Source organism: Scaptodrosophila lebanonensis, unplaced genomic scaffold (assembly GCF_003285725.1).
Source record: "Scaptodrosophila lebanonensis strain 11010-0011.00,11010-0021.00 unplaced genomic scaffold, SlebRS2 tig00001415-arrow-pilon, whole genome shotgun sequence".
NCBI lineage: Eukaryota > Metazoa > Arthropoda > Insecta > Diptera > Drosophilidae > Scaptodrosophila > Scaptodrosophila lebanonensis.
In genome coordinates, this window is record NW_022060742.1 from 2,806,645 (window position 1) to 2,823,114 (window position 16,470).

Here is a 16,470-nt window from a genome sequence, read left to right on the forward strand (position 1 = left end):
TCGTTACTCCTTCAAATTGAAAACAGGCGAGTACCCCCACTGTGAGGAAAATCCGTTCAATGCATTGGCGCATTGGAAAAATTTGGATTTTAAGCGGATAGCTATGGAGCTATCTTGGATGCACCCTAATGCATTTCTGGATAGCAGCTACTCCGTTATCAACTGCAGTTGAAACAGTGGCAGTGTGGCTAGTGACTGATACGTGTGTGTGTGTGTGTGTGTGTGTTGGTGTTGGTATTCTGTGTTGGGCCTCTGTCTCATTTCATTTGCGTTTATTTGGCCTCCGTCGGTTTGGTTGTTGTTTCGTTCTTTTGTTCGTTTTCGACACGCAACTAACAAATTTTGTGCACGAGTATTTACGTAAATTTTTAGCAAAATCGAGCAGTTCTTCGTTCAATACTCGTGCTGTGCTGCATACTTTGCGGCGTCCAAAACGTCAATTATGAGACGCCGACTAAACCTTTTCGCTTTTTCGGCATTTCTGTGTGTTGTTTCGTGCCATGCACAGCGCTCTAGTTGAACATAAATCCATCAAATTGGAAGCTAAACACACACCAACTCACACACACACACACATGCATGCCTTGAAACTTACAAGCGCAGCTATTTGCACTCAAAACCGCAAAACTCACATAGTGAGTGGGAATTCAAGTGTAAGCAAGAGAGACAGAGAGAGTGTGAGCGTTGAGTGAGTTTGAGAGTGTTTTGAGTTTGTTTTGTATCACAGTTGCTTTCAATTTGTACATCCTGCTTCGGCATACAGTAGAGTGAGAGAGGGAGAGCGCGCGCGAGTTAAGAGAGCGTGACGCGTGTGCTCTCTCGGTGTGTGTCGTTTTCACTTGCAATTGTTGTGCACTTTGCCAGCCATGCATCTCAGCCGTCACATGCGTGCCGTCCGTTCCGCAAGCAAAGTCGTCCTAAGTCGCCGCATTGCGCTCTCGTGGCCATTTTTATTTCACCTTAATTGCAAAGCGCGCACTTTTCACTCCGGCGTTGTTGGCTTGTCGTGTGTTGTCGTCTTGACGTGTAAGGAAATAAGTTTTTGCCAGCGACACAAACAAACAAACAAGCAAAATTCAGCGAACGTTTTAATTAACATTTTGCCGGAGCGGAAAAACAGAGCTGCTGTGTGACTTGTGTATATTTTCAATGTTCGTTCTCCCGTAAGAAGAGGTGAGCAAAATGGGCAAAATGCGTGCAACGGAAATAAGTTTTAATTAAAATGCACATTCTCTATAGTTCTTGCTCGTAGTATATACTACTATAGTGTTGCGTGATGACTTTTGATTGTTTGTGCAAGCAAGCAGTAGAAACAGAAAGTGTGCACAACTTGAGTTTATTGCGCATACGCCATGTGTGCGTGCTTTTTAAATATTATTCTTTTACAAATGACAAATATTTAATGTTTGCATGCATTCAACTTTTTGTTTGCACAAAAATTGGCATGAGTGGGATATAAACAGAATACTACCAGGAAGAGGCACGGAAAGTGCCATTCTACAATAGACACCGAAGTGCTTGTTGATGGCGCACTTGACGGCCAATTTTGTGGCCGATATGTGCACAGTTATGCATGTTAATGATGTTCGTCCTACGAATACCCATCGATGATGTCATTTATGCTTGCCTGATTGTCCACCTTGCAGGACTTGCTCTCAGGTTGCGCACATGCGAGCAATGCACATTATCAGCGGTTTGGCTTCCCTTCCCATCGGCTTCTGTGCGCCTTGTTAGCTTTTAATTAGACGACTGTCATTTCAAATTGGTCACACGAGCACCATTAGTTCCGGACAGTAGTGCTTGGTTAGTCGATCGGTGGTTGGTTGGTTGGCTGGTTGCATTCCGCAGCTGAAATTCCATTCCGTTGGCAAATGAAATGAGCTTAGTTATTGCTGTGGCATCGTCGTCATCGTCGACATCACCGTCGTCCTCGGCGTAAACTGGCAGGTGTGGTCAGCCAGCAAGTAGATTGAATTGCTTTTGCATGAGCGATGTGCCAGCTGAATTACAAAGGCAGCGATTTGCGGTTCATGAGAGTGTGTATGTTGTGGCCGCTCTATGGCTTTCAATTCACACGAGGGTCAGTCTGGGTCAATCTGAGATAAAGATAAAAAGTTGCAGTGAAAAGTTAGGTAAGAATTTAATTGTATTTTGATTGATCAACCCAAGTCTATAATATCTTTTACACAAATTCTATATGAGGTCAGTTTAGAAAATAAAGATGCGATCTATCAGGACTACCTCGATATTTTTGCAATGTCACATTCGAAAAACGAAACGTAGACAGATGTACCAATGTGATGTACCAATAGTATTCCGTTGAAAAAGAATGAATTCTCCAGGAATCAGCAGAATGGTCACGGGTTTTTGGAAACCATGAGGACTATATCTGCATTGAATCTCCAATATCTCAAACGATAAAAACAGAGTACTGAAACGCCTCTGTAAAGAAATGTAACTGTTAGCTTAGAAAACATGCTCCACAATAAAACGAAGTTAAGAAGAGTGAAGTAATGATTCTGCCATAATTTCTACATTGTAGTTAAAGACTGAAGGCCTATTTGAATCAACTAAGCTTAGAATTAAAGCGAGTAAGGCCTTCACCAAGAGTTTATAAAATATTTCAATTCGTGTTACCTTATTTTCAGAATTAAATTTAATTCGAAAAAAAAAGCCAGTGAGTTGAACTATCGTCTCACCCTTTCAGATCATTAAAAAGAGGTTTTCTATTTATAGTACTCGTATGTTCCCCCAAACATCTCTTCATCGCCATTAACGAGCCTTTTCATTAAGCCTCTCCCCCTTTTGTTTTTTATTCACTTTCAATAAGAAAAGGAAGAAAAAAGCGATGCTTTTAATTTATTCCATTTTTGGCACTACGCGACTATGAACCGCCAAATGACTTCCGCTCATTATGCATTCCCTCTCGCTGCCCGCTCCCCTCCTCCGGTTTGTTAATTTGTCAGACGATGCTGTTTAGTGCGCAACTAACAGCGAAATGCTATGAATTTCATTAGTTTATTCAAATTAAATGCTGTTAAGTGTAATTTAAGCGCAATCACAAAAACCAACAATGTCAGCCAGTGTGGGAAGAAAAAAATAAATAAAATCCAGACATTGACAACGACGCCAACAACAAACAGCAATGACGACAAGTGCTAATCGCTCATTCAGCATTCAATATGTTGTTGTTGGTGGCGCCCGAAGCTACACCAATGTCTGCCTCCCAACCGCCTGCCACCCTGCCCCGTCTGCTGTTCCTTGAAATCGTCTGTCAAGTTAAGCGCCACTCGTTGCGAGTGCCATTGGCGGCAAAAGCGCGACAGACGCGACGAACGCGAAATGCATTTTAGCCAAGTTGCTTTTAGCAGTTTGGCTTTTAAGCTTATTTTATTTAAATTGCGACAGCAGCAGCAAAAGACTGAGAGGGGCTGCGGGGAGGCGCTGCACGACGTTCTTGGAGTTGGGGAGTCTTTGTGGCTGTGGTTTGTGTATTTAGTTAAATTTTACAAGCTGTCGGACTTAAAGATTCCTTGTAAGCTGAGTCCGTCTACATAAACGGTAAGATTATACCAGCTTGAAGTAATTAAAATCGATGTACAGGACTTCTGCGAAATTCCAAGTAACATGCATGATTTTTAGATAGGAAATAATTTGATTTTTTGGCATTAGAACAATCTGTCGCAATAGTGAAATTATTTCTAATTTACACAAAGGCATTTCTATTATTTGTTTCGATGCTGGAAACAATCAAAAATGTTAGACATTAAACATTTTCTGTTAAATAGTCTGCTCTTTTGGACATTTTTAGTTGAAGACAAAGGGAACGGGCTCTGTTCTACTTCAAATAAACAAGAGAATTTTTTGTTGCCAAAAAGACAAAGGTATCTTAATTGTTAAAGCAAAAGCGATAGTTTAATAAAATTCGATAGTTCCTTTCAATAATCCATGCATTTATCATTTTATGATGTGCATTATATTAATTAAATAATTTCCCATGGAGCATTATTACTTGACATTAACTAATAATGGAGCGATAATGTGCCATAAGTAAGATAATTATTAAACACCATTAAGAGCTACTCTGATGGTCAATAATATAATTAGAAATGATCGTAGCAAATATTTCGAACATTTCAAAGACATACAGGACTAGTCCCAAAAGTACACTATCTACCAATGGAAATGAAAGCTATATTATATCTGTACAAAATAGTAGTGGAAAACATTGTTCTTGAAAATAACTATTAACCGCACACTTCATCTCTTCCTTGTTGATGATTCTTTGATAAGTTTATTAAAAGATAATAAAGATAGTTCGAGGGGGTTTAAGCTGCGAATAGGGAGCGTGAGGAAGACATTCTAACTCGAACTCATTGTTTGTGATAACGGATGTGAAACTAATGCCTTGTCTTGATGAAAAAACGCTTCCTTTTTGCCAAATGTAACTTTTGTTTTCTTGATTTCAACACTCAAACGGTGTTCGCAGAATATGTTGATTGTTTTTATTATTTGTTCTGGAACATAATGCTTAAAAATATTCCCACGTTCATTCCCAAAAACGAACGCTATAACCTTTCCTGCAAATGGAATTGTCTTCTCATTTTTTGGTGCCGATTCTCCCCTTACAGTCCATTGTTTTTAACTACGTCTCTGGTGTGAAGTGATGGACCCCTAACCATTAATGGTTATGAATATATCCAAAACGTCGGCTTTATGTGAGAACACGATTCGATTAAAAAGCTATCGATAAGAAGAAAGTCTTCGTAGATAAACAAAATTATGCTGACTATTATCACATCTAATTATATATTTATTTTTACACAACCACATACAAAGGACACGCACTCACAAAGAGGAAGACCTTTTCATACTGTTAAAAGTATGCTATGATTTTTTGCAATTTAAAAAAATGGCCACATGATCTGATCGTTGTTATTTTAATATACTATTGACAGCACCAAAGGGTCTCTCTCTCACTCTCCCTTTCTCTCTCTGTGTGTTTGTGTAAAGTATTTAGATTTATATACTCTTGCAGCATTTCTTCACTAGTTCCGAGACCAATCTGATCATGCTATACTGATTGTCTTTGTCTCTGTGGTGTATACATATATGTTTGTGTTTGGGCAGAGTTTCTGCTACTGCCAGCTTATATCTGTTCGCCGTTTTAAGCTTTGTGCCACACCCACTTGGGCATTACCATATGGAAGCTGTTCTGCCTGGTGGTGGTGCAACAGCAACAGCAAAAGCAACAGCAACGATTTGTTGCGACAAACTTCCCTCCGCTGAAGTCCAAAATGCGACACGCAAACAAATTGAAAAACTTTAAACCACACACCCGCTGCAATACCCTTCGAATCCCCTCACAACTGCACACGCCCACTGGCAATAGCATAAAATTGAAATTCATTTGCAGCTGCGGGGGAAAAAAGTTGAAAATGAAGGAAAAATGCAGCGCAACAAACACAAATCGCACATATGTAGGATTCTAGGATTCAGCGCAAACCCAACTCGAACATTTTTGGTGGGGCACTCAACTAGCCCGCAATTTACATAAATTGCAGCTGCCAGGCCAGTCAGGAACTCTCTCGGCCATGTGGCATGTGCAAGTGTTGATGATGTGTCCTTGGCCAGTTAAAAAGTCGCAGCCAACTGGACAAAAATTGCCTCGAGTTTTCCGAAACTTGGTGGCTTGCTTTTAGCATTCCATTGCTTTGTTTTCTTTTTCTGTTTTTTTTTTTTTTTTTCTTTTTTTCTTTTGGCAATGTGCCAAATATATTACATTGTGCACCACGTCCTGCCGCTCTCATTGTCCTTGACACGCGACGTGTGCCAAATAGTCGTCGGTCGCCATGGAGATGAGAGCGCTCTCCATTTGCATGCCATTTTTAAGGCATTTTGAGGCAATTTGCTGGACAATTGCGGACAATTTTTGTGCGTAATTGCTGGGGCCATGGCATTGCCATTATTGTTGCAGTTGTTGTTGTCGCTGCTGCCAAGTTTCTTCGGCCCAACTTATAGAAGTTCGCTCCATTTACTGCTGCACTTTCCAAATGCATTTTTTCTCCGTCTTTTGGTTCCTCTGTTTCCCTCCCTCCCTGCCTTTGCAGCCGCTCAATACATAATTTCAACTTTTTGTTCATCACTTAGGTTTTCGGTCTAGTTGTTTGAACTTTTGCTTTTGACTATGGTTTCAACTTTTTCGCCCAGCATCTTCTTTTTTTACACTTTTTTTATTGCGTGCCTTAAACATTTTTAAGCAGCGTACAATGGGCTGCCAAGGATATTTCTTCGACCAGCTGCAGAGACCAAAGTTGGCTCATGTGAAAAAAATAGTACATAGGATTACATGATGGAGTTTCTGAAAAGTGCCTAGCTCTACTGATTTATATTTAGACTAATATTTATACGGAAAAGAAGCAACGTCAAATAAAAAGAAAGCAAATGTATTTCAAACACTTCCCCCATTACTAAAGGTACCGTTTTTAACCTTCATGAAATTCTATGGCCTTTCTCTTTATTAACTATCCGAGTAGTAGCTGCTTTCACCAGTCTTTGAAAAAACGTATGCAAATATATCTTCGAGTGCATATCTTTTATATTAAAATATAGTCAGGAATAGCAAGTGAGGCATTGAAAACAAACTGTTGCTGTTCAGGCTTCTTCGATTGTTTAAGTGGGTTTGTTAACATCTAAAATGGTTTTCCCTGCTTATACCATACCGTAAATACGTAAAATAACTGTAATGACTCCTTTCCCAACACTAATTAATAAAATGTAGAATACATACAAGTATATAGAGGAGTGAGAAAATGTTTGCCTGCAATATCCTTCCCACTGTTAAGAGCTCTAATCTTATTTGTGCGCGCTTATCGCGCGCTCAATTGCAACAACACCGAAGGCAACAACAACGACTGGCACTGAAAGTGCTACAACAGCAATAAAAACAACATTTACACTAACAAAAACGAATGCGGCAAGTGGCATGGAAAAAGTTTTACGGCAACTTTGAAATGGAGCTCGCGACGCTGCCATTTGTTGATATTTATTTCAATAGTTCTCTTTGTTTTGCTTCATGGTTGCTTTTTTCCTCTTTAAATTCTCCTGCAATGCGAGCTAATACCCTACTTTGTATGGCTGCTAAATATCGTGTGTGTAGCTGTGTGTGTGTGTGTGCGTGGATCCTTGTGCCCTTATCACGTGACTTGATGTTGTTGTTGCAGTTGTTTACCAACTTGCAGCGTAAGTTGCAATCTGAGAATGATAAAAGTTTGGTTTGGGGATTGAGCAAATAAGAAAATTTGTCATTGGTGGAGAATGTGCCTGAGTTGTTGCTCAAAATCGTTATTTATAATATACATATGGGTATATATACTTGTATGCTGTGATTTGCTAATTGAATTGAGTCCCCAATGATGAAGAAAATGAGAAACTAAACTGCTGATGCTGTCGAAATGATTTTCAGGCATAACAGAAAATTTTGTAATCTTTTTAGCCGCATTTAATGATTTACGAGTATATTTGCTGAAACGTGTAAGCTTCGCAAGAAGCTTGAACCTTAGAAGACAAATTAATTTATTTTTGTGTAATATAGTTTTCTTGTCCGTGAATAAGCTTGACTTAAAAATTTAATTTATTCTTCATTTATTTTTGAAAAAAGTTCAACACATTAATCTCAATTTAATTGACTTACTCGTACATTTACAATAAAATGCGCGCTTATAGTAAATTGTATTCGAGATTTCCCATATGGCCTTGTGAGCTCGACTTCCTCCACTATAGAATCGCCTTTCTGCATATACACGTATATATTTTGATTTTTATGCTGGTTTTAGACTTATATGGAAATGGGGAACATGAAAATAAATTGGATTGCAAAGAGGCATATATTTATGTTAAAAATTCCCCCGATTTTATTCGGACGGAATTATTGATTCACGATTCATCTGCCTGATTTAGCAAAAGCTTGGAAATGTCAAAATAATTTTGACATCTGGTGTAGACGTTTTTCGAATGTGCTGAGCAATCGAGCGCATTAAGCAACACTTTCGCTCTATCTCTCTCTCTCTATCTCTCTCTTTCTCTCTATCTGTCACACACACATGAGGACATTGAAATATAATTGTTGGCAAGATGTCATTTCCAAAGATGTCAGCTCGCTGAGGCGCTTCGCTGTCCTTTGCATGCCGCGTCCGTATGCCTTTGGATTGCGTTTGATTTTCTTGTTGCATACTTTTGTGCGCTGGCAGTAAATATTGTTGCTGCTCTGGCTGCCATTGTTGTTGTTACTCGACTGTACGTGTTCGCCATGATAAAATCGTATTTTCAATTCTACAGTCTGCACTTTGCTGCTGCAATTCATGTGCTGCCTGCCTGTGTATTGTTGCAGAAGTTTTTCTCATTGTTGTTGTTGTTGTTGTTGCTGTTGTTATGGTTGGCAGTGCTTTGTTATCAGTACGTTTACAATTGAAATTATTTCACATGATTAAGTGCGTCGCCCTGTGCCATGAAATTAGCCAAATATATGCGCAGCTTATGCAAAATGTGTCCAGCGAAGCGTTGCAACACAGCTCATATACATAAGTATAGCAGATGCCCTTTTATTTTGCTTAAGCAACTGGCGCCAGTCCTTCGGATAAACTGACACTAAGAGAAATATTTAGTCCAATGTCGAACATTCGAACATTTCATGAGATTTCGTTCAATTGGTTTTTAGGATGGTCTTTATGTTTTTTTAGCCCTAAATCCCATCCTTGATCAATTTAAAAATAGGTTTTAAATATTAAATAATTATATATCTGCCTAATTATACTATGTGTAAAAAAACGAAATGTTTGTAATATTATAATTAATATTAATAAAATAACTCTTCTAGGCTCTCCACTTGTTTTTAAAAACCACTAGCAGTGCACTTTATTTGCTTTGCTTTTTCAGATTTGACAACAAATGAACGAAAATCTAACCATTTTGCGTATAAAAGAGATCACAAATATTCTCAGTGTGAATTCCCAAACTTAACATCTACTCGATATTGTCCGTCTGCCTATGGTGTAGTGTTTCGTTCAGTATCGTCCTGTTCTGTCTGAGTGTCTGCCAATTGCCAATGCTCCCGACCCATTGGGCTATCGAAAACGTCAGCACTTACCTTGACTCCCTTTTTCTTCTTTATTTTTTTTTTGTTTGGGCGACTCGCTCACTAAACGATTGAACGCACAAGCAAGCAAATGACTTTGAAAAGTCAGACACTGCTACATTTTTAATTTATCTACACGCTATTAATAAACACAAGAGCTTTGCTTCGCACAAAACTGTAAAACTCGAATGACTAAACATAAATTGCTTGATATTTATAACAAAAGCGGCGACAAGGAAGACGATGAAGCATGTTGGACAAACACTCCCGCACACACACACACACACACACGGACACGGACACAGACACACACACAGAAACCCATGCACATGCTTGTGCTTGTTTGCCCTCGTCGTGCGAAATGACGTCATTGTCGGAGGAGCAACCTTGCAATCTGCTTTGCTAACCAAAGCCCAGCAGACGAACAACGAATTTTTCATTCTCGTTTCACTCAAGAGTCGAGAGTGTCTCGCTTTCTCTCTTAGCTGGCATTACAGAGAGTGCCTCTTGAGTAGAAATGTGCTTTTCTATGGGGCACGGCTGTCGTCATTGTTGTTGGTATTGTGTAAATTAATTAAAAATGTATGACAAAACAATAACCGCTGACCTTGTTTCATTTAACGCTCCTCACACACACACACATACACACACACACACACGTATGTATATTTATATACATATTTAGCTACTCAGTATCCTGTGTGTAGTGTTTATAGCATTTCCATATGCTTTACCACTCTGTGGCCGTACGTGCTTTCGAGCATTGCGGTTTGCTAATGAACTTTGTTGTCGTTATTTTGTGGGTTAAGCTTAACCCTAGAAGTAGGCAACACAAAAAACAAACAGCTGGCAAAGCGCATTCTTACAGCGATGGGGACTCGAGGTCCTTTCGTGCTAAATTCGCAACTCACGCAACTTTTTCGCTGCCTTCATGTGAAAATATTAAAGGTCAAATTTTCTAAAAAGCAAGAGCCTGCCCTTACAAACAACTTGTAGAAATGGTTCATATACCACATAATAAGCAATGTACATATACTTGTTATTAAACTATCCAATGGACTTACACTTTTGTCATCAAATATAAAAACACATGCATGCGATTTGTTTTCGATCGAAAAAAGTGTTATTATTGGAGCGGTTTATCTATGATTTAGTTCGATTGGATGAGTAAGGGAAAATTGTAATTGTGATAAGTTGTAGTTTGTATTTATTATATTTGTATTCGTTTCTCTCGCTCATCTCTAGCAGCAGGAACAAAACAGTCGCAGTAACTTTTCAGCTTACTTTTGGTAATATTCGCGCCTTTGTTTGCACAACAAACACGCACACACAAGAAGCAAGCAGCACAAACCACACCCCTCAAACGTCGCATAATTGCATTTGTCTTTTTTCTCCCTCTCTCGCCGTGTGTGTGTGTGTGTGTCTGAATATTTAACTATACGCGGCTTTTTTATGATGTGTTATTTAAATATCGTTAAAGCCGATGCCCATTGTTGCTGCTATGTGGCGTGTTTGAAGGAAAACGCAAACGCTCGCTTATTTTTCATAATTATTTTTGCCGTTCGTGCTCCACTCCTTTTTCCCCTTGCAGCGTAAACTTTGCTGTTGTTGTCGTTTTGTGGAGCTTTTGCGTCACACGCGTCGTATGCGTAATGTTTGAAAGGTGGCGTGCGCGTTTTTCTTTTTCTTTCAAAGTTATGCATACGCCCCGTTGCCATATATGCTTGTGTTAGTGTGCATGTGTGTGTGTGTGAGAGAGAGAGAATTTTGGCACACATTTCACATCAATTAAAGTCGCGCACATAAGCGGGTCACATAAAGTGTTATTCTTATTTTAATTATAAAACTATAGCTTTATGCTAATTTCATGCCCCCCTCCCCACAGTTGCATTTCCGCTCGTAACTGCATTTTTATTTGCTTACTTTTGGGACCAGAAACAAGAGCAACAACACACATAAGCCGCTTAGTTGCTTCTCCTCTGCGGCGACGAAGCCTTCACCAACCTCCAACCTCCAAAAACTCATTGCATCGACCGACTCGACTGAGCTATATGAGTTTTAAATATTTGTGCACAGAGCTCAGCCAAAATGGTTTTAGTTGCTCCAATTGTTGTTGCTGTTGTTGGTTTGGTTTGGTTTGCTTTGGTTTCTAGTTTTTAGTTGAAATTCATTGAGTTGCACTGGAAACCATTCAAAAAGGCTTTATCGAAAATCGCGCTAATTGTTGAATTGCATTCTATTGGCTGTTAAGCGGATTTGGTTCTCAAATTGCATAGTTGTGTATGTGTGTAAAGCTTTATGCAGTTATTTTTGCATTTTGATGGATTTTCCTGCTCATGTAACTAAGCTAACTGCCAAGATAAATGTCATATAAATAACTCTAATTGAAATGCATTTCCATTGGCTATTTTACCTCGAGCTCTATGCCACACACTGGCCAGGCTTAGACCCAATGACAACTTAACACACATATACATAGAGCCAGCACAAACAATGGCATAGGCTCCACTACGGGCGTATGAGTTCACGCTCGCACACACACACACACACACACCCACCCAAACATTTCCATATGTACAAAAACCTAATTACCTTTTAGAGAATGTGGCAAAAGCGCTGTCAGCAACAACAGAGAGTGCAAAAAAATTGCAATGCAATTACATAAATACAGTTTTCTGTTACTAAAAACCTCATATAAATGCATGGCACAAACAGCAACACACACACACACCCAACAGATATGCATGTGTACACTCAGAAAAACGTCGGTTTCACTTTTTAAAAGCAAAAGATAATAAGAAAAATGTTTAACTTTATTCCTGCATTTGTTAATTGCAAGTATTACAAACAGCTACGAAATTTGTCTATCACAGTAAAGAGTTCGAGAATCGCAAACTTTATGCTTGATTTTGTAGAAGTTAGGAAGCAACGCTAAAGATGTTTAATGATTATCTACATATCTTCTGTAATGTACGCAGCTAAATACTTTTTTCTCCTATTCTACTAATTACAAATTCTTCTACTAGTAGGATTTTTGAAAATGGAGATAAGGAGCTGCAAATAAAAATTATACTTTGATTAGCTCCAAAAAGTTTTGAAAAAAAAGGCCACAAGTAACATGAAATTGAGAATGTAGGGCGCCCACCTTCTTCAACTCAGAAAACCTACAAATAATCCAATCCAAAACAATGTAACCAACCATAACATAGGTACAGATAGTAAGCATAATTACTTTTGGTTACAATTTTTAACGATTCGAGATTGAACTAGTGATAGTATTAGTATATTCCAATGTTCACGTATTCTGAAATTACCAAAGAATTAAAAAGAAACTCATTATATCTGGTACACAAAGGGTATACTTTATCGTGGCAGACCCCCAAAGTACAATACTTCTGTCTGTATGTATGAACGCAATGATCTCGAAAAGTATAGGAGCTAGAATAATCAAAATTGGTAGCCAGCTCTTCCTGGATACGCCAAAGGACTAGATTTTGTTTTTCACATTTTTTAAAATGAAAATTTACCATAAATATTCTAAGTGTACGGGTATTCATGTGCTCGTGTCTAGTGCCGCTCCTTAGACTCAGATTTCAGTTGACAAGCTGCCTCTTACTTGGCTCATTATCAACAACATAATCTTAGAAGAGCTAAAGCAGTCTACCTTGATGTTTGCATGGATGAGCGAGTGTGAGGGTGTGTGTGTGTATGTGTGTGTGTGTTAATGATAAGCAATACCAACGACAACGGCAATTGTTGCCCGTAATTAACAAGCGCCCACACACACACACACACACACACATACAAGGGCAGTGGCGCTCACTCAAACGTGACGTCACGCACAAGTGAGAGTGACAACACTTAAGCGTTAAATGCACCCAACTTGCCAGCTCGACGAGGCCAGGATGCAAGGATTGCCGGCTGTTGCCTGCCTCCTGCTTAACTGACTGACTAACTGACTGAGGCGCTTGCGTGCCTTCTTGTTGTTGTTGTTGTTGTTGTTGTTATGGCCGAGTTTGTCGCGAGTTGCGAGTTGCGTTTCAGGTGTCATTGCGCGTGCAACGTGGCGTATGCAACATAACTTCTGCCCGTTCGCTGTCACAGCCACAAACAACTTCACACTTACACATACATTTGAAGTAACATGTGCGAGTGTGTATGTATCTGTGGAGGCTGGTGTTGTTTGACTCTGCAACGTGCTCGTGTAAGCGTGCATGTTTAATTTGGCATTACATACAAGTAGTACCCATACATAGTCGTATGTGGTGGCAGGAGCTCGGTAGAGTATGCTAAATGACCTACAATTAATACCCGAAGATAATAATAGTGTACTCGTAGATATCAAGAAATATGACTATTACATACATACATTGTATATGTAGATCCGTTTGACAAAAACTATCAAACTAAAATTTATAAAATTTGTCAAATTTAGAAATTTTGTTGAATTTAGAAAATTTGATTCGCCATTAGGGATTATCTGATCAATAATATAAATCCGGGCTTCGTACTGATGCTAGTTTGTTGTGATTGCCTTAGTGCGAGTGTTTTAATCGTATTTGCCTGTTTATGTAAATAAAATATGAAAAAAGTTTAAAACTTATTGTTATTTAAACATAAACACCCCGGCCTCTTCGCATATTTATTCTATTCTACGGCTCTAGGGGGCTTGGTTAACTGCATGAAAAATATTATTTGTATTATTTTGTATTTATTTATATTAAAATGTTTCATTTCTGTGCAGCACGCAAAAAAGTTTTCATTGTTGTTCGTGTTTATTTATAAACGTTTAGTTTTTCTCTACTACTATCTGAAGTTATTCTGCAGTTTTGCATTCTATTGTACAGATGCCATATAATCGATCATATATGATGTGCAAATAGTTCCATTTTTTACACATTTGTGTTTCGCAAATACACTTTAAAAACAAGAGCGAACGCTACAGACGAAAAAATAAAATAAACACGTATTGCATGGATTTTCTAAGAGTCTACATACCAAGTTTGGGTCAGTTTGGCTTCAACCGTCTACGAATTGCAGGCGTTCATCCAGACAGACGCACTTGGCTATATCGATTCGGCGAGACGAATGCTGATTAGGAATATATGTACGAGTATATTCTTTATGGGATCGAAAATGCTTCTTCCTCTTCTTTATTTATTAATATTTGTGTGTTTTTTCTAGGCAGATTTTTAGCGGATTTTCTATCCTTTCTCTAGCTACTTATAATTGCTTTTCTTGCCATTTTCTAGCGGCTATTCATTCATTATTCTATTCATAGCGGGTTTGCCACTTTCCAGAGTTTGTCCACCCAAATTTACAAATTAAATCATTTGAATACAATCATTAAGCTTCACTTCTATCGCGTGTCGCCCTAACACACAACATTTTTTATGAGATCATCAGTGAATTGTAGAATTAAGCTCGCAGATGAAACTACCTGCGCCTGATTGGGAGCCTAGGAGTCTAGGACCCATGCGTTTTTCGGCTTTGTTGCTGCGAAATATCGCCAAATACTTGACTGAAACATCCTTACGGGTGCAGGGTATTACAAGAGTGGAACTCGGCCGACATCCACAAATGCTGTGAATTTTAATTGCTGTCGCCTGCTCGGCCCCCCGTCCCCCCCTTCTCTCACTCTCTCTTTCCTGCACTCTGGAGCTCATTTGTTGTGTAAATTATAACTACATTGCGTTTTAATTACACAAAAAGCAGTAGTCACTTAATTACTGTTATTATTTGCGCGGCCCAGCGCTTGTTGTTAATTTTATTTACAGGCGCATATTTAATTTTAGTTTAGTATTTATTAAGGTATTATTTAAGCGTTAATTATTTTATTTGCATGCACTTTATAATCACAAATGATGTAATCATGTACTTTTATTTTGTATTTCTTTGTTTCTCTCTATTTCTTTGCATTTTCTTTTATTTATCTATTGTAATTGCCTGTCGTCTGCCTGCCTATTGTTATTGTTGTTGTTCTACATACTGCCTGCCATACTTGTTGTTGTACTTGCTTTTGTAATCTGTAACTTGTGCCTGTGACGTAGTATTTTGGAGAACAAAATCAGGTTTGTAGCCATGCCGAGAGGTCCTTGAATAAACACGCAATGTCGCAAGTCGCTCTCTTGCTTTGCTTTCCACTTTTTATTGCACACTGACTAAACTTTTGATTTGTTTCTTCAACTTCTGCCCTTGTGGCCCGTCCGGCCCTTTCGCCCACTTGCAGGCAACAGTCGCTGCTGTCGGACGAGCAGGCTAAGGAAGTCGAGCAAATACTCAACGCAGCGCCCGGTGTGGGCGTGGCAGTTGCTGCCGTTGTTGCCACAGCAACATCGCCGACCAGCATCAAGAATCTCATTGAAGATTTGCCAGCGCAATCAGCGGAGAGGGCCAAGGGAGAGCCCGCAAAAGAAGCCCAGCAGGAAATACAAATTGCAGCTGCTGCAATTGCTGTTGTTCAAGAAGAAGACGACGAAGACGGAGACGACAACGGAGACGACGTAATTGGGGAAAAGGAGCAGCTGAAAGAGGAGCAGCGCCAACACGCAGAGCGCGACGAAGACAACGATGACGATGATGACGATGAGGATGATGACGATGTTGAAGCTGTGGACATTGTAGGCATTGGACACGCTTCTTCATCTTCACCTGCCATTGGCTCAAATTCTGTTGCATTGAATGCCGCCTTTGTCAAAGCGGACAGCACGGAAACCGATACAACAACAACCACAACGACAACAACGCCATCAACAGCGACTGCAACAACAAACAACACCCGCCACGACGATGATGAGCCGGAATGGCTGCGTGATGTGCTAGAGGCGCCCAAGCGTAGTCTAGAGAATCTTCTAATTAGCACAACCCCAACACCAGGAGCATCACCAGCAACACCAGCAACAACTACCACAAAAAGTCAACGGATTCCGCTGGAAGAGGAACTTGAGGAGACCTACGAGCTAGGCGGCAAACATTCCGATTTAAATCAAACCTACATCACTGGCAACGAATCGCTGCACGAGTCCATTGTATCCGTGGAGTCCACACAATCGGATGCCACCTTTAATCAGACCACAACCATCGATGATAGCATCATCTCCAGCAAGCACAACTCCACCTACTCGTTAGCTGACGTCGAACCGGCCACAAACTCGACCTTCTTGACTGGAAGTGGTGGCGCAACCGAACTCGACGACAGCCAGTACTACATACCCGAATACCCGCCGGTGCGCAGCAAGGAGGTGCTTGTGGAGGCGGGCGTACATTACTTCGAGGATGGCAACTTTTGGATGGAAGTGCCAGGTAGGTCGAAGTGGTTGGCTCCAGTCGTTAATCGT

General features: G+C 39.7%; 1 protein-coding gene across 2 annotated transcripts in view; it reads left to right on the top strand.

Annotated features, from left to right (window-relative positions):
• Nucleotides 1-16,470, top strand: part of LOC115633036 — a 48,333-nt gene that overhangs the window by 25,165 nt on the left and 6,698 nt on the right. For both annotated transcript variants that reach the window (XM_030530381.1, XM_030530380.1), the window contains exons 3-4: nt 15,184-15,204; nt 15,363-16,435. In XM_030530381.1, the coding sequence (XP_030386241.1) occupies nt 15,184-15,204; nt 15,363-16,435 (1,094 nt within the window). The remainder of the gene's footprint in view (nt 1-15,183; nt 15,205-15,362; nt 16,436-16,470) is intronic.